Raw genomic sequence first — 19580 nt, 5'->3', positions numbered from 1 at the left:
AGTTTCATGCCACAGAGCTTCTCTTAAAACCGCAGACAGTTGACAGACTTGTGTTCTTAGCTGAAAGCTTTTTTAAAAAAAAAAGTTTAATATAAAAGTTATCCCAGTTGCATAGTTTAAATTGTTAATTGAATGCACTAAAAAGTTGACAGAATGCACTGTCTGTACTTGTTTTGCACTGCTTAAGTTACGTATAGGCCTACATGTATTCATTTGATTTAATGGGCAAAAGAAAAACATGGTTTTTTTTAATTATTTAAATCCAAATATATTGAGATATCGAATATCATAAATATTTTGACAATAAGATTTTTTTTTTCATATATTGCCCAGCCCTAATGCTAAATAATAAACTTATTTCAGTCTGTCCGCACAGCAGTTACCAGCATTAGTTTGTGTACACTTGTACTTTCCTTTTGACTTTAATTAAAATTAATTAATTTAGTTTTGGGCATAAACTGAGTTGAGTTGTCAAAAAAATCTTTTTCTTTCTCTCGCTCTTTCAGAACTACACACAGTACATCCCTCTCTCCATCTATGACTTACAGACGTGGATGGGAAGTCCCTCCATCTTCGTGTATGACTGCTCTAATGCAGGGATCATTGTCAAGTCATTCAAACAGTTTGCATTGCAAAGGGAGCAGGAGCTGGAGGTGTGTGATATTTTACACACACACACACACACACACATATTTACTCATGTTCACACCGTCATGGTAAAATGCCGAACTGATGTGTTATATCAGAGAAAATCATAAAGCATGAAAACAGTTTTATGAGAACACTCAATCTAGAGATAGAGTTAAAAGGTTAAATCACTGAACATTTAATTGTGTTTTAGATGTTTTAGTAGTCAATCTTAAAGGTATAGTTTGCACCTCTCTTCTATGGACCACAAAAGGTACAAGAAACAATGAACAAGGAGACGCTGAAGAATCCTACAAACATGGAATTTATTTCACAAAGGGTAGACACGGGAACTTTGAAGACATTTAACAGCCGACGACCAAACACTTGGACACACAGGGTTTAAATGCATGGGAAAATGAGATAATTAATGAGAGACATGGCCATGGCAGAGCTCTCCCCCGCCTCTATGGCTGGAGCCCTACTACCCCCCCCTCCAAAAATACTTGGGATAACTGACGGGGCTTAACGGGGGATCAGGAGCCCCCCCTGGGCTAAACGGGGGATCAGGAGCCCTCCCTGGGCTTAACGGGGGATCAGGAGCCCTCCCAGGTCTTAACGGAGTATCAGGAGCCCTCAATGGGGCTATATGGGGAGACAGGAGTCCTCCCTGGGCTATATGGGGAGACAGAAGCCCTCCCTGGGCTTAACGTGGGATCAGGAGCCCTCCTTAGGCTATACTCGGGATCAGGAGCCCTTCCTGGGCTGAGTTGGGCATCAGGATAGCACTAATGGGGTTCTGGCAAAGGAGGTTGGTCTGGAGGAACAGGCACAGTAAAGCACTTTCAAGGAGCTGTTACTGGAGTGAGCTCTGGGGCTTGGGCCGACACTGGAGCGAGCTCTGTGGCTGGAGCCAACACTGGAGCTAGCTCTGGGGCTGGAGCCGACACAGGAGCTAGCTCTGGGGCTGGAACCAACACTGGAATGAGCTCTGGTGCTGGAGCCAACACTGGAGCGAGCTCTGGTGCTGGAGCCAACACTGGAGCGAGCTCTGGGGCTGCAGCTGACACTGGAGCGAGCTATGGAGTAGCAGGCACTTTAGAGAGCTCTGGAAGGAGCTTTCGAGGAGCAGGCACTGGAGGGAGCTCTGGAAGATGTTTTCAAGGAGCGGGCACTGGAGTGAGTTTTGGGATTGGCAGGTTTGCCAGATTAACATCCGGAAGGCTGGCTGACTTGACTCGGGAAATGCCAACATATGGGTCCCACATCGGGAAACCGAGGCTCTCCAGTTGACACCTGGATAACTGCCTCCTTCCAGCCAAGGTTGGTGGTGTCTGGGAGCTCCGCAGGGCGATGGTATGTCATCCCGATCTGGAACAGCGTCACCAGAGTTTCCGCATCGAGGGAGCAGGTGAGGGTGAGTGGCACAAATGCCTTTGCTTAACTGACTGGGCACGCCTGAGCTATGGTGATGAATACAGCTCCTTCCTCCATGTGATGTGAGTAAGAATGAGTGGGAAATCCTAAACACTTTAAACAACAGAGAGAAAAGGCACTGCTTACTTTTGTTTTAGGTCGGCTGTTCTGTTACACTTCACGCGAGAGGAAGGTACAAGGAGCAAGGAGATGCTGGAGAATCTTTGAATCCTTCAAACATGGAATTTAATTCACAAAGGGTAAACACAGGAACTTTGAAGACATTTAACAGTCGACGACCAAACACAAGGTTTAAGTTACACCAGTATACCCCCATTTTTGGCGTGGAGACCGAAATGACATACCCAAAACAAAAAGGTTTCTGCTCATGAGTCTTTCTAACATAATCAACATATGTTCACAAAGCTGACACTTCAAAGTTTACTGTTCAAGAATCAGAATTACTCAGATTGTTATGATAATAAAGATATATAAGCTCAAACATAAAAACAAAAATAAAAATATATTAAAAATATTAATATATTAAAAATATTAAAAATATATTTTTTAAATGTATAAAAAAATGTAGGATATGATTTAAGAAACATAATGTACCGGTAGCTAAAGCCACAAATCTACTAATACTTCATTTAAAAAAAATCATCATATAATCTGTAAAACTGTTAATTTTATTAAATATTTTCTAAGGCCATGTCGTGTGTTTTTAGAGAAGGCTAATGTAATTGATTCATAGCCCCTGGTATCTCCTGTAAACTCTCATATAGGCTCTCCTGTGTGTTGTCTCCATATGTTTGGCTCCGAATACTGACCGATATTTGATTTTTTTGCTCTGATGAAACAAGCCTTTCACACATCGGCCAGGTATGAGACATTATCCACATTTCTTTTATCATTATTCTTTTGTTTTTATTCAGCTGTTATTAGCCTTTGTTGTGGTATTTCAAGGTTTACCAAGTCACGTCGCTTCAATCCCAGTATACGTTACCTCACTATTATCAAAAATCTTACTATAAAAATACAACAAAACATTTTCTTACGGCCTTATGTGAATTATTATGACAAAATGCATTATGAAGAAGAACCGCACCTGTTATGTAGCTGCATTAGAGCTAACGTTAACATCAAGCTACATAAAGACTATTTAGGTCTTGAATTATTAGTACACATTTATTCAAAACTTACTTTAAACCCTGATCGAGTGTTTGTAATAACTAACTTTTGCGATCTCATATGGAATTTGGGCGTTACTGTTGTAAAAATATGCTATTTATAGACTTTTATATCGCTGCACAAATTAGCATTTCAGATGTACATTTTCAATATTTTTATAAAAATGCCCAAAATTTCAAGAAAATTACATACCAACCATTGACTAACGTAATCATGTGTTTATTATTTGGATATTTCGTGGGTATAGAGGTTTCTCTGTGTTGTTGTGGTCAGATATCACCTTGGAAGAGTGAAGGAAGTATGTGATACGATGACACTTTGTTTAGTTATGAGACGCTAAAGATTGACAAGGCTCAAGACGAATCAAAGTTTGTCTGAGTCACAGCTCGAACACGGAAGAGTGCACACAGAGACAGCGCTGGGAGATGCTATTTATCATCAGATCGCTGTGGCGAGTGGGGCGGGGCCGAGGGACGTGGAAACAAGGAGTGAGGCCGGCAATGATTGGGCAAATCAGTGTCACCTGCGACCCACTGCCGGTCTCTCGTCCTTCACTGTCGTCGCTCCAGTTTTATATCCTTCCATCTCCTACGTGGGACTCGAGACCGGCAGTGGGTCGCAGGTGCCACTGATTTGCCCAATCATTGCCGGCCTCACTCCTTGTTCCCATGTCCCTCGGCCCCGCCCCACTCGCCACAATCGCGTAAATCAGTGGAAAATGAATAGAAATTATGATTCTGTCAGAAGAAATATGAAGTAAACATGAGTAAATATATCCATATATCTCCATGTACATGCATCTTTGGACTATAATCCCTTATTGTCGCTGTTCAGTGAATCTATGTGAACACAAATAAACCACTGCTGACATGACTGAATATGAATGCGTGGTGAATTTCTATTCAAAATTTGACATGATACGGATTTATTATTTTGCTCTCCAAAATGAATGTTCCTGCTACAATGTTTTATCAATAATGTTTTATTAAGTGGTCAAATATCGAAACTGGAGTCTACTGATTGAACAGTTTGTCCAGAGTGTGATGTTTAACATGCCATGAAATTGAAACAATAATAATCTGGGATCACTGATGATCCTTGAACGCAAAGGGCTTAATAATTTTAATAAATAATTTAATAAACAGTCTTAATAATACAAAAAAAAAAAAAGTGTTTAATATATATATTTTTTATATTCTTTGCAAAATATTATTCTCTCATTCACTTCCTGAGTGCAAACTGCTGGACTGAAGTAAAATGATGTAAACAAGCTAAAAAACCCAGAACTACATTATAAGCTGTCGACCCAAAAAGCAAGCATTCACTTGGATTCATGAGTATGCACTTGGATGGGTTATATGCAGAGCAATTCCGAGTATGGGTTACCATACTTGGCAAATGTCACGACTTTAACTTTAACTTTTAACTCCGCTGTCTGATGGACATCAAATTCACACAAAACAGTTTTGATTTGGCATTTTGAACTTCATAAAATTGATTAAAGAGCAGAAGAAAAAGTTATATTTACACTATTGATATTTATCTTAGGAAGTGGATAGATTAGGAATCAATTCCACTGTGCTGTTCAGATCTAGAAACACTCTTCATTAACTGCAAGCCCTTTTATTCGCCGCGGGAGTTTCACTCGTTCATTCTCATGAATGTTTACATTCCTCCGCAAGCGCACGCAACCATTCATACCTCCTGCAACCCACCTCTCCACCACTCCTGCAATTCAGATCAGTGAGAATGAGGTGTGCCAGGTCTTCCGGAAGCAGAAAAGGAAAAAAGCACCAAGCCCAGATTGTGTTACACCAGCTTGTCTGAAACCCTGTCCTGACCAGCTGGCCCCCATCTTCACACAGATCTTCAACAGATCACTGGAGCTGTGCAAAGTCCCTTCATGCTTCAAACGCTCTGCCATCATCCCCGTCCCAAAGAAATCCAAAATTACAGGACTAAATGACTACAGGCCTGTGGCTCTAACGTTTGTGGTCATGCAGTTATTTGAAAAACTGGTGCTGGCCCACCTGAAGGACATTACTGGACCTTTAATGGATCCTCTTCAGTTTACCTACAGAGCAAACAGGTCTGTGGACAATGCAGTAAACAGTGGACTGCATTATGTTCTGCAACATCTAGACAGACCAGGGACTTTTGTGAGGATCCTGTTTGGACTTCAGCTCAGCCTTTAAAACTATCATTCCAAACCTTCTCCTGTACAAACTAACTCAGCTCTCTATGCCCACCTCCGTCTGCCAGTAGATAAACAGCTTCCTGACAGACAGGCAGCAGCTAGTGAGGCTGAGAATATACACATCCAGCACCCGTATAATCAGCACTGGAGCTCCTCAGGGCTGCTTTCTCTCCACACTGCTCTTCTCCCCATGTACCAATGACTGCACATCTAAAGACCCCTCTGTCAAGCTCCTGAAGTTTGTAGACAACACCACACTCATCTGCCTCATTCAGGATGGTGATGAGTCTGCCTACAGACAGGAGGTTAAAGAGCTAAATGTCTGGTGCAGTCTCAACAACCTGGAGCTCAGCACAACCAGAAACAGGAACAGTTCTTCCGTCAGAGAACACATCTAATGAACACTTGACAATAACTTTGGAACACACAACACTATTTATGCACTCATACACTTATTTATTAACAGTCTGCACTTCAAATTTGCACATAATATACCTGTGCACACAAAACTGTCTACTGTAATATACCTGCACATACAATTGTCATTTTGTATATTGTTTTTTCTTTCATGTTCAATTTTTTATTCTTTTATTATCTGTGTTTTTGTTCTGTTGCTGTCATTCTGTTGCACTGCGCGGAAGCTTCTGTCACAAATAAATTCCTCATTTGTGTAAACATGGCAAGAAAGCTCATTCTGATTCTGATTCTAATCTTTTTGTGTCCAAAAAACATACTCTGTTACTTATGTAACTTCGGTTCCCTTAGGGAACGAGTACTGCATTGTAAATCATTAGGCTAGACACTTCAGGGGAGTAGTCCTTCACAGCAATTTCTGAAGACTTTTTCAATCACCCAGTGAAACTGCATGGCCATTGGTCCATGAAGTTTAATAAAAGCTTATAGTGGGCGAGCCTGCCAAAAGGGCCGTGGAAACAGGCTATATAAGTGGCCGTCTCACCTAGGCAAACTGATTTAATTCGGCTGAAGTGACGACGTGAGGTGTCCCGCAACGTAGCACGGCACAGTACACAGTACACATTCCATGTCTAAGGGAACCGAGGTTACATTAGTAACCGAGTACGCTCCCTTTCGATACTACATTCATACTGCGTCAAATTCCATTTGGCTAGAGACTTCGGGGGACAGTACAATCACTTACAAAGGGCTTGCAACGAATACATAAAAGATGTCCTGGACTGAGTGGATGGTGTTACAACAGTAATTGTCCTCAACTGTCCTCATATGGTCCAGATGCCAAGGGGGGGCCATAAGCCAGATGCAGTAGGGGTCCTAGGCTGGAAACCATGCTAAGCCTGACCATGGCAGTGGGTCTTATGCTGAAAGGACCTGTGTCTGTTACTTAGGGACATCCAGGTTATAGAACCTGATAAATGTGGATGGCAAGGTTCAACCAGCCACTGCACAGATTTCCGCGATAGACACACCACCAGACCATGCCCGAGAGGAGGCCATGCTCTAATACCTATAGGACATTGTAGCCCTAAGAATGAGTAGGTGAAAGCTATCACATCAACTATATGGATAGTCTGGGCTTTTAGACCGGGTGACATTTGGTGTGTCCTCTGAAGCAAACAAACAGCTGTTCCGACTGACGAAAAGTGGCAGAATGGTCAATGTAAGTTTTTAGGGCCCTGATCAGGCAGAGTAAGTTCAACTCATGATCATCTAGAGAAATAGGAAGTGCGGAGAGAATGACAATTTGATCCCTGAATGGACTGGAGAGAACATTGGGGACATAACTGTGTCTTGGTTTCAGGATGACTTTGGAATTGCTAGGCCCGAACTCAAAACAGGAGGGGTTCACGGAGAGTGCATTCAAGTCTCCTACTTGCTTAACTGATACTAGGGCCACTAGCAGGGCGGTTTTTAGTGACAGGGGTCGTAGGTCAGCAGTCTGAAGTGGCTCAAAGGGTGGGCCTTTGAAGCCTATAAGATCCATGGATATGTCCCATGTAGGGAATGTGAAGGGGCGTGGGAGGTTCAACCTTCTAGATCCCTTAAGAAAATGAACAGCAACGTTGTTTTTACCCACAGACTGCCCGGCTATATGCACATGAGAGGCTGCTATAGCCACTACATAGACTTTAAGGGTAGAGGGAGTTCGGCCCCTATCCATTAAGTCTTGAAGAAAAGACAATATCTGGGGTATGTCACAAGTAAATAGGTCTTCACCCCAGGCTTTGCACCAGGCAGTGAAGACCGACCATTTAAGGTTAAGAGACGTCTTGTGTATGGAGCTCTAGCCTGTGAAATGGTATTTAGGATGCTCTCTGGGAGGCCTGTGGGCTATCATTGAGAGGCCATACATAAAGAGCCCACCACTTGGCCCCTATCCATTAAGTCTTGAAGAAAAGACAATATCTGGGGTATGTCACAAGTAAATAGGTCTTCACCCCAGGCTTTGCACCAGGCAGTGAAGACCGACCATTTAAGGTTAAGAGACGTCTTGTGTATGGAGCTCTAGCCTGTGAAATGGTATTTAGGATGCTCTCTGGGAGGCCTGTGGGCTATCATTGAGAGGCCATACATAAAGAGCCCACCACTTGGTTCTGGGATGCCATATACTGATTCGTTCACTTGAAAGAGGAGATACTGCCTCAAGGGAATCGGCCATGGCTCCACAGATGACAGCTGAGACTGGTCCGAGAACCATTGTTGGCTCCTCCACAGGGGGGCTAGCAGGAGGACCATGTGACCTCCCTGACTCATCTGATGACCTGGGGGATCAGAGCGATCAGTGGAAAAGCATACAGGAGGAAATGGTCCCTGTCGTGGGCCAGAGCATCCTTAATTTTTGAGAAATAAATTGGGCATTGATAGGTGAATAGGTTGATCTCTGCCCTCCCGAAGATGTCCTAAATATTTTGAACTGTATGGTGCTCATGCACTGCTCTCAGCAAGCCCACACTGATGATTTATGAAGGATACCACCATCATGCTGTCTGACCGGGCTAAAACGTGGTGTCCTGTCAGGAGTGGTAGGAAAGCGTTAACAGCTCAACATTTTCAGGAAGTTGATATGGAGCTCGCTTTCCAAACTTGTCCAAGTGCCGAATTGGCAATGTGTGTGTACAAAAGCATCCTATAATGATTCAGCCACTCCTTTTTTTTTTTTTTTTTTTTTTTATCCTCATAAATCATAAGCAGTGTGTCAGTACTAGCCTTTCCCAGAATCTGTACAATTTGATTTCACATTGTACAGGTCCTGCCCATGACTGTTAATGGACACTTCCCTAATAGCATAGATCTCACCCTGAGTGAGCCACAATCAGTACGCCATGTTCATTTTCATGCTAGAACAGGGCTACTTAAGTTCGGAGGCCAAGGGGGCCACCTTTAAACCACATAAAATGTGAAGGGCCACCAATTACAGTTTGTCATCATAAGACTTTAAGACAATATTCACAATTTTACTTAATTATAAATGCAGTTTTTTAATTAAGTATTGCTTGTCCTTGTCCTATTTAAAATAATACTGAACATGAAAAAAAAAAATTAAAAAAATAATTAAAATAAAAAAACTAAGTGGATACATTTTTTTTATATGAATGCTATATTGAATGATTTGTTACTGGTACTGAAAAAATACACCATTACATTCCAATTTATTTATTTATTTTTATTTATTTATTTTTGTATGAGTCGAGTAAAAACTATTTGAATAACAGTAAAGAGTAGCTTATTTAAAAGTACTCACGAGTAGTGTTTAGTGAGTACTGAACTTTGGATTCTACCCCCTTGTAATAAACGTTGTACACTGCAATTTAAACATTTAGAAAACATTTTACATACTGTAATTCATTCACTTTATCTTTTTCATGTTTGTCAGAAAGAATTAAGAATATGTATCATCCAGCAGTTTAAATGTTTACTGACAACTCTTTAAAATACATCAAAGCTGCACAGAAAACTTTTAAATTGTTGAAAAGATGAAAGTTATTCTCAGTACACTCTGTACACTCATCAACATTTTACTGCTGCATGAGATGTAGTCTTCTTTTTCTTGCTTTATGGTTGATTGCAGACATATATGTGCATTACCGCCACCTATCTATCCATTGGACCATTGCCACTCTTAATTGAGATTGTAGATAGATTGTTAATGGTCAATTTGAGAGGTAAGTAATGCACTTATAAGCCTGAAATCTTGAATAATATCATCTTGAAATATTACTAACAAAATTTATACTTGTTTAAAAATAATTCATGTTTTCACAGCAAAAAAACTAAAACAAAACAAAAAAACACATGCACAATAACCTAAAGGTGGACGTTTTCAGAATTATACTAAATATTAAGTAAATATTTTTACTAAATATTTTATAAACTCATCATACAGCAGAAAGCATTCAGTAGATTTTGTACAACAGCTTGTTTAGTAAAGTGTTCATATGTTGATAATTTAGATGCCTTAGAATTTAATCCAATCTAATCTAGAATCTAATATTTAAAGAATATTTGATGCATGCAAAGTATTTACTATGATATGAGCAATTTTGAAACCGTAAGACGCTACAAATTTAAATTAAAGCCATAACCTATAATTTTTTAACATTTGCTGCTTAAGTGACTGCTGATTAAATTTAAAGAATATTAAACTTGCATCAGACTTATGACAACAGGCTATATTCACCTGCAAGTCTTCAGTAAGGGAAAACAATAAGATGAATGTTGACACCTGTGCAACAAATTATTACATATTCTAAGATTTCATACCTAACCCTTGGGAGACCTGCTTTACTGTTGTTCACTGGTTCTCGTTATATTTTACTAGGTGGCAGCAATAAACCCTAACCACCCACTGGCTCAGATGCCCCTGCCTCCCTCCATGAAGAACTGCATTCAGCTTGCTGCCTGTGAGGCCAATGAACTCCTGCCCATGAACCCTGACCTCCCCGCTGACCTTTTCACATCCTGTCTCACTACACCAATCAAAATTGCCCTACGCTGGTGAGATGTGCTGATTACACACCCATTCAGTTCTATTTAGTCATAATGTACATACAAACCAAATTAATAGTGAGCTACTCAAACCAGGTATTTTGATCGCAAGATCCCATAATTCTCTGGTTTGTTTTTTTAAACAATGTTTCTGAGGTGAACTTTTAATTAGGGGTATGCGATATGTCGATTTTTGATCATGGACAATAAAAATCTTTGCACAATCTGCTTTTGAAGAAATATCGTAGTATCGTTCTGTAGCACACATTCTATCAGCTGCAGTTCTGGTGCCTCTATCATATACTGTACAATACCACATGCATTCACAGCAGTGTTAACTTAGCGGTAGAGTTACTCTCTCAGTATTTGCATGTGCTTTTAAATGTTTAATTCTCACATTGGTCTGACCTGTGCTTTTTCTGAGTGCTGCATACACCCGAAACGCGCGTGCTAAAGCCTCTCAAACAGCGCCTGATTATTAAACTAAGTTATCGTTTGCGCTAATACTGTCAAAACACACAAGGTTTACATGTCGACTCAGTTGGTTAAGTCTAAAATGAAAGTAAACAGTTGAGAGAAAAACACATACGTGCCTGTATATTAGATGCATGCAGGTCTTAAAGGGACAGTAGGCTTATTAAACATGCAGCCTACTGTCATTACAGGGATAGATCACCCTGAAAATTAATTTCTGTCATTATTTACTCACGTTGTCCCAAACCTGTATTACTTGCTTTCTTGTGCTGAACACAAAAGAAGATATTTTGAAGAATATGGGTAACCAAACAGGTGCTGGTCCACACTGAATTTGATAGTAGCAAAAAATACTACTATCACTAAGGACCAGCAACTGTTTGGTTTTCCACATTCCTCAAAATAGCATTTATGTTCAGAAGAAGAAAAGAAACAACATGTTTAAAATCACTTTTGAGTGAGTAAATGGTGGTATAAAAATAAAACACTATGAAAGAATTGACAGACATCTGACAGAATTTTTTTTTTTTTTTTTTTTTTTGGTGAACTATTCCTTTAATGTTAATAAAACAAAACACAAAGAGAAAAATCGCTCACTGGAATTGTGATAAAATCGTGAATCCTGATATATATATATATATATATATATATATATATATAAAAATCCTGTGATATGATATTTTTTCCCATATTTCCCAACCGCTACTTTTAATCTTTAAGTTGGCTTGAGAAAGCCAACTTACTGAAATCCTATTTAAACTTATGTTGGCTTGGCTTTTAAACTAATTTTTATTATTATTATTCTTCTGATCCTAAATTTCCAAACGTATCTCCTCCTAGGGCTTTAAAGCCACAAGCCCCAAACTTGGCAGACACCTGCGGCATAGGGGGGTGCTTTATGCTATATCTTTTTTTTTATTAATTTTTAAATGTACCATAAATTTCCCATAGACTTAAATTGTCTGAGAAAAATTGTGCCTCTACAGTTGCAATTCCCGGGAGAGAAGGGAGGAGTCTTAGGCTTAGTTTCACTTTTAAATCGGTTAAAAATACAAGTAAATAATACAATTTCCCTCAAACTGACAAGGTGGACCAACATATCTGATTATTACAGGGGTCAGGGCTCATTAATAATTGATTTCTGGGCAGAGAGCAGTCACAAAGACGAGAGAAGAATCACCGCTTCTCAGCCAATGCATTCTCACCAGGGAGTTCACAACGAGTGAGTTTATTCTTGTTTAAGACCTTTTAAAAATAAAATATTATGGCGATTGCATGCAATCCACCCATTATAACACACCAAGAGCTAAATTCAGATGTTTGTGAACTGTTAAAATGATATATTCGCGGAAGCCAACTGGCCGCGAGCTCGCAATGTATTCTCCGAACACTTGAAGTCCACATAAAGAATTTACAGCCTTTTTCACTGCTGCGAAACAGCACAAAACAATTAGAAGAATATATTATACACATGAAAATGAGTGTTTATATGTGCTTGTGGGATTTTCTCTGTCAGACTGAACGTCACATCGATTGCTCGGCGCAGCACAAGCTAAAAACTAAACAAACATATGTTATTATTACCAGGTTAGATCTCCTCTGGGCTTCTTCGTAAATGGGTCACACTTAGCTTCCTCCCGCCCGAAAACGGGCGAAGCCTTAAAATTGTACTTTACTTTTTCCCAGGATAACCAATCAAATATTTTTTGTTCTATAATGTTTTCTGATTATTATATAGAATTTTTAGAATTTTTTATGATACTTTGCATTAATTATATAATTTTTTATGAGCTATTTTTTTCATTACAATTAATATATCATTTTTTATTTTATATTTATTTAAAAAAAAATTCAATAAATGCAGCATTTCACATCCAAATAGAGTGCCAGCCTAGAAAAAAAAATGTTCCAGGAGAAGAACTTCATCTAGTGGCTTTAAAAAATAGCCACTTTTGTGTAATGTCCTGTACCAGCCTGTAGGCTGCCTATAGCTTCCTATATATCCTATATAGAAAGGCTTTTTGATTCCTTTTGTTGTTTTAGACATGATTTCTCTATCTTATTCGTTTTTTTTAATTTAGATATACATTTAGATATTCTAAAAGATGATTACTATATTTTTTTAACAAAAATGTTTAGATAAGTATCAGGTTTTGCATTATGATTACAATCAAACTATAGCATTTGGTTAGAAAGGGAACACAATGCAAACATTTTTGTTACTCAGTATTTGATTATTCAAATAATTGAACAAAATAAGGGATGGTTAGTGATAATTCAAAACACGTTATACAGACATTTAGCAATAAATTGGTATTTTTTATTAATTTTAATTCAAGAAGTAATAACTTCAGAAGGGAACAGCAATTATGATCGAACAGAAATAAACATAAAATAACAACAGCAAACAATCATTATCAAACTCTAGGTTAAAAAATTACATGTTAATAATAATAATAATATTAATAAACATTACAAACATTTTAACTATATACATACAAACTGTATTTATTTTATTTATTGTTGAATATGGAATATATATCAGGAACTCATATGCTAAAATAAAAACAAACAATAATTATCAAACCGTAAATTTAATAAAAAAATAAATATGGTAATAATAATAATGCTACATATTATTTGAAATATATACATACAAATTGTAGCCTAATTGTTTTACTAATTACTGCAGAAGTCACAGATAGTGACAAAGTGCTTCTTGCAGAATGGAAGTTTGCATTTTTTGCAAATAGTGCTGGTTTTAACATCTTCCGGCCAGCACATTTGGTACCTTTTTCTTTTGTCCGCTTGTCGATGTACCAGTCTGCACGCACCGGCAGACGAGGCAGCTGTAGGTGGACCGGCCGATGAGGAAGACGAGGCAGCTGTAGGTGGACCGGCCGATGAGGAAGATGAGGCAGCTGTAGGTGGACCGGCAGATGAGGAAGATGAGGCAGCTGTAGGTGGACCGGCAGATGAGGAAGATGAGGCAGCTGTAGGTGGACCGGCAGATGAGGAAGATGAGGCAGACAAGGCAGCTGTAGGTGGACCGGCTGATGAAGAAGATGAGGCAGCTGTAGGTGGACCGGCAGATGAGGAAGATGAGGCAGCTGTAGGTGGACCGGCAGATGAGGAAGATGAGGCAGACAAGGCAGCTGTAGGTGGACCGGCTGATGAAGAAGATGAGGCAGCTGTAGGTGGACCGGCCGATGAGGAAGATGAGGCAGCTGTAGGTGGACCGGCAGATGAGGAAGATGAGGCAGACAAGGCAGCTGTAGGTGGACCGGCTGATGAAGAAGATGAGGCAGCTGTAGGTGGACCGGCAGATGAGGAAGATGAGGCAGATGAGGCAACTGTAGGTGGACCGGCCGATGAGGAAGATGAGGCAGATGAGGCAGCAGTAGGTGGACCGGCCGATGAGGAAGATGAGGCAGATGAGGCAGCAGTAGGTGGACCAGCCAATGAAGAAGATGAGGCAGCTGTAGGTGGACCGGCAGATGAGGAAGATGAGGCAGATGAGGCAGATGAGGCAGCAGTAGGTGGACCGGCCGATGAGGAAGACGAGGCAGCTGTAGGTGGACCGGCCGATGAGGCAGCTGTAGGTGGACCGGCCGATGAGGAAGATGAGGCAGCTGTAGGTGGACCGGCCGATGAGGCAGCTGTAGGTGGACCGGTCGATGAGGAAGATGAGGCAGCTGTAGGTGGACCGGTCGATGAGGAAGACGAGGCAGCTGTAGGTGGACCGGCCGATGAGGCAGCTGTAGGTGGACCAGCCAATGAAGAAGATGAGGCAGCTGTAGGTGGACCGACAGATGAGGCAGACAAGGAAGACGAGGGACCAGCTTCCTCATCTCTAGAGTCCTTTACGCTTTTTAGGAAGCTCACAGAGGCCGGTGTTCGAGGAATGTGCGGACGCCTTTTCATGAATGGGTAGACCAGCGCTTTCCCCAGCTCCTGGAGAAAAATCCACGTCTTGTAGCTTTTCTGCTGCCCCCAGGTTGGATTAATCTCCCTCCATAGAACAAAGGAGTTGTAGTCTCTGTGTGTGTGTGTGTGTGTGTGTGTGTGTGTGTGTGTGTGTGTGTGTGTGTGTGTGTGTGTGTGTGTGTGTGTGTGTGTGTGTGTGTGTGTGTGTGTGTGTATTTGCATTTGAGCAAGATGTTTTTTTTCATTCATTGATTTTATTTTGCATATTCAAAAAATTTGCTGTTGCAGTCAGTTAATCTCTCTATCTCTCTCTCTCTCTGTGTGTGTGTGTGTGTGTGTGTGTGTGTGTTGCATTTGAGAGAGAGAGTCTCTTTTGTATTTTTTTTAGCATATTCTCAAAATTTGCTGTTGCAGTCTTGCCAGTTAATCTCTCTCTCTCTCTCTCTGTGTGTGTGTGTGTATGTGTGAGTGAATGTGTGTGTGTGTTGCATTTGAGCGAGAGTCTCTTTTGTATTTTTTATTTATTTATTTTTGCATATTCTCAAAATTTGCTGTCGCAGTCTTACCAGTCTCTCTCTCTCTCTCTCTCTCTCTCTCTCTCTCTCTCTCTCTCTCTCTCTCTCTCTCCCTCTCTCTCTCTCTGTGTGTGTGTGTGTGTGCGTGCATTTGAGCAAGTTTTTTTTTTAATTTATTGATTTTATGTGGAATATTCTACAAATTTGCTGTTGCAGTCGCCAGTTTATCTGTGTGTGTGTGTGTGTGTGTGTTTGTGTGCGTGGGTGTGTGTGTGTGTGTGTGGGGGGGTCTTATTTGCACTCTTGATGTTCTAGAGTGTCACCCCTTCATTGCTGTACACTTTTTTTCAGCACAGTTGCTGATCTGTAGCTTGTACCACCAAAAGTTTCTCTGAGTTTTCCTATTTTTTCGTATTTCCCATTCATTTCCTATGTCGCCCGTTTTCGGGCGGGAGGAAGCTAAGTGTGACTTTTTTTTTTTACGACCCTTTAACATATCAGAATCATCTCCTTGATTTTTTTGTGTGTTCATATAGGTAATACAACAAAAGTCACCAAGTTTCATCCCCATCCGATGAAGCAAAAAAATTAAACATTTCAAAACATTCAAGTTTTCGCCCGTTTTCGGGCGAAGAAGCCCTCTGGCCAAGAACCGAGAGAAAGACGAGAGAGAAATGAGCGCAGCATCAACGAACCCAGTTATCACTACGAGCTCAGAATAAAAGCATTTTTATATTTTTTAAGAGCTTTTAAGAATAAAATATCACCGCGAGTGCACACAATCCACCCATTAGATCACAACAAGAGCAGAATTCAGGTGTTTTTGAGCTGTGTATGTGTGCAAAATGAAATATCATTTGACAGCGCGATACAGCTTATGTATACTGGAAGGGAAAAGGTCACATGAAACGACAGCCTTTTAAATTAAAACAGTGCAGTGAATATACACAAAACAATTAGAAGAATATATTATAGAGATTAAAATGAGTGCTTGTGTGATCTTTTTGTCTTAGGTGAAAATAACATCGATCTCCCGAGCTTCAGAGGACAGTGATTCTGGCTTTTCATGGGTAGATTGGACAAATCAAGTACAAGATTATTTCAAAATTCATAATAGCTTGGCAAATATAAACAAAAACAGCCACGTGAACATAAACTGTTGAGAAATAAATCGAAAATGGGTATTGATGCTGGATTGAATATTAAAAGAGACTGCATTTACCAGCTGCTTTCAGTAAATTAGATTTTAATGGGGCTATTTCAATAAACTAATCATTAAATACTTGTAATCATTCAATAAATTTTTGCCCCTTTTATAATGTCGTTCAGAAATGAAGGCCATAATGCTAATGTGTCCACACGATGGCGCCACAGGATAAATACTTCAAGATCTGTTCAGAGACAAAGCAGTTGGTAAATAAAGTCACTTTAATATTCAAATCCAGTATCATGATCAACTTCCAATTTATTTCTCAACAGTTTATGTTCAATAGCCAATTCTGTTGAAGCTATTGTCATAGCCTAGGCTTTTTATTGGAAAAAAAGACCGCAAGGGTCCATAGAAAATTGCTTGGTGAATTAGAAACGAAAACAGCCATGTGAACATAAACCGTTGATATATAAATCAGAAGTTGATCATGATACTGGATTTGAATATTAAAGTGACTATTTATCAGCAGAGCACAGGATTCTGCCTTAGTTTCACTTTTAAATCGGTTAAAAATACAAGCGAATACATAAATTGCCTCTTTTCAAGTAAATTATGAGTCCTTCTGTGAGTACTATTATATGCACAACATGAAAATAGATAACTAATATAGTGTCCCTTCTTTAATTTGAGAATATGGTGTCAGTACTATTAACCCTCTGGAGTCGATTAACGTGTATACGCGTTATGAGTCATTTTCTCCTGATAACCCGAAAAGAACTTAAATGACACTTTCAGTTTTGATCGTACAGATAAGAGCAATACATCAATCAAATCTGTAAAGGGTCTACTTTTTTTGTATACAGACATAATAACATCAAAACTTTGTGCACTTATGAAATTAAAAATAACAAACAAGGTGTGCTGTCTGCAGCCTTTGTATGCGCTGATCTTCATTTACAAACACGTCATTAAAATGAACTGTAACTCAGTGAATACTCAACGAAGAGACATAAGAGCGATATCTAAAGAAAGCTTGACATGTCTGCTTTTAAACTAAACAAGTGCTGCTGAAAACAGATATTCTGTGATAAAGTAATCCATATGAAAACAATGCGATATCCGTTTTTCACGTCTCTCTTCATTATCTTCTAATTAGACCACGCCCCCGCGCTGAACTTGCTATTCAGATTCACACTGAAGCGTGTGGCTTGAATACGCCCACACAACTGAAGACAATGCAGCGGGTCTGTTCTTCAAGTTTTTTTTTATTTTACTGCTTGCTTCGCGATGAGAGGAATAAGACAAAATTCACCCCAAAAAGATGTGATGTGGTTGAGGATTTGAGAAATGGATTTCCTCAGAAAAAAAAGAATGAAGTGCTTTATTCAGCAGAGATCATAAACATGAGTAAGTCTCTTTTTATTTATTTATATACTTGTAATAGTTTTCAAATAACGTGTAAACATTTTACTAGATAGACTTTTTCCAACGACTTTTTCCAAACTATAATTTAATAAAGTGAAATATTATGAAGTTTCAATAACAATATACAATACTATACCATTCAAAAGCTTGATGTAAATAATATAAATGTAACAAATAAAGATAACTGTAACAAATGTAACAAACAATGGTGTTCTTTCAATTTATCCCCCCTAAAAAACCTGGATATTCTCAGCTCTTTTCAACATTAAAAATAATAATAGTAATAATAATAATGATAATAATAATAACAATAAATGTTTTTTGTAGAAAATAAGATTGTTAAAAGGATTTCTGAAGTATTGTGTGACTGGAGTAATGATGCAAAATAATTAGTTTAAAAGTCAGCTTTGATTGTTCCTAATAAACTGTTTAACTGCTCCCCCAAGTGGATATTAAATTATGTTGTGGGATAATAAAATATATTCTAAATAAACTACAAACATAAAATTATATAGATTTATTTTTTCCTCACATTCTTTCTTGTTACTCCTCCTTCTCAGTGACACAGTGACTGAAAGGCTCATTATGCAGCTCATTATGCGGTAGGGGTGCACGATTTTGAGAAAATACCTAATTGCGGTTTTTCTGACAAATATTGCGATTGTGATGCGATTTTCGATTTTTGCGTTCAATACTTTTAAGTGCATAAATCTGGATCTGGCCACGGCACGTCGACATATTTTACATTTAGCACTCTTTTGCTCCACGTCGTTCTTCGCGAATCCAAAATAAGTCCAAACAGCTGAAGTACCACCCTTCTTGTTAACCAAGTGCTCCCCCGCTTCCTCTCCCGTCACCGAAGAAGTGCCTTCAGCCATTTCTGCGCAGTTACACAAGCTTTTTCTGGCACAATTCGAGGTAAACGTTGTGTGTTAGCTGCTTTTCTGCTGACAGAAAGCCGATGCACTGCATACAACCTTGTTTTTCCATTGCCATTTCTAATTGGCCAGCAAGCCAGGAACGCGAGATTCGACCATTTTGATTGGCTAATAGGTTTGTCACTCAAATGTCAGAGGCGGGGGAAAAAACCTCAGACTCCTGAGGTTAGGTTATTGCGGGAGTTAAAACCTCAATATCGATGCGATAAAGGTTAATCGTGCAGCCCTATTATGCGGGTCTTCTCAGGTGTAAATCACAATGATATTCATGATAGTTGATGCCTATGACTTTCGCATATGACTTTTACCAACAAAAAGTATCTTAGAAAATTTAAATCAACAAGATGATTTTCACATAATTTAGAAAGATAAATTCTAGGCTACAAGCTCCAGTTCTCAAAAGTCCCGGGAACCAATGTTCTGTATGTGTTTTATTGTCTTATTCAAGTGTTTTAACATTTTTAGTTTTTCACTAACCACGCATAATATTTTTTTTCACAAAAATACAATCATGTACATACATGCTGCTCACATAGTATTATAGCCCAGTTTGTGCTGATTACAGTGATATTAGACTTTACCGATTTAGATATTTAGTAGAAACTGAAAAAAAAACACAAATGTCAGGGCATGACAAAACTTCTCCAGGCCCCCAAAATACCCTTAGACTCCAGAGGGTTAAAATAAGATCAAATTGAATGGTATTTATGAGATTATAGTTTTTGCATTATTACTATATTGGGCCTTATTGAAGTTTA

At 39.3% G+C, this 19580-nt stretch overlaps 1 protein-coding gene across 4 annotated transcripts in view; it reads left to right on the top strand.

The window, feature by feature from the left end:
* rptor (regulatory associated protein of MTOR, complex 1) overlaps positions 1-19580 on the top strand; it is a 260643-nt gene that overhangs the window by 89050 nt on the left and 152013 nt on the right. For all 4 annotated transcript variants that reach the window (XM_059560532.1, XM_059560531.1, XM_059560530.1 and 1 more), the window contains exons 6-7: positions 507-653; positions 10227-10402. In XM_059560532.1, coding sequence (XP_059416515.1) covers positions 507-653; positions 10227-10402 — 323 coding nt within the window. The remainder of the gene's footprint in view (positions 1-506; positions 654-10226; positions 10403-19580) is intronic.

This window comes from Carassius carassius, chromosome 10 (genome assembly GCF_963082965.1).
Source record: "Carassius carassius chromosome 10, fCarCar2.1, whole genome shotgun sequence".
Taxonomy (NCBI): Eukaryota; Metazoa; Chordata; class Actinopteri; order Cypriniformes; family Cyprinidae; genus Carassius; species Carassius carassius.
Note: the sequence above shows the minus strand (reverse complement) of the source record. Positions and strands in the feature narration are given on the sequence as shown.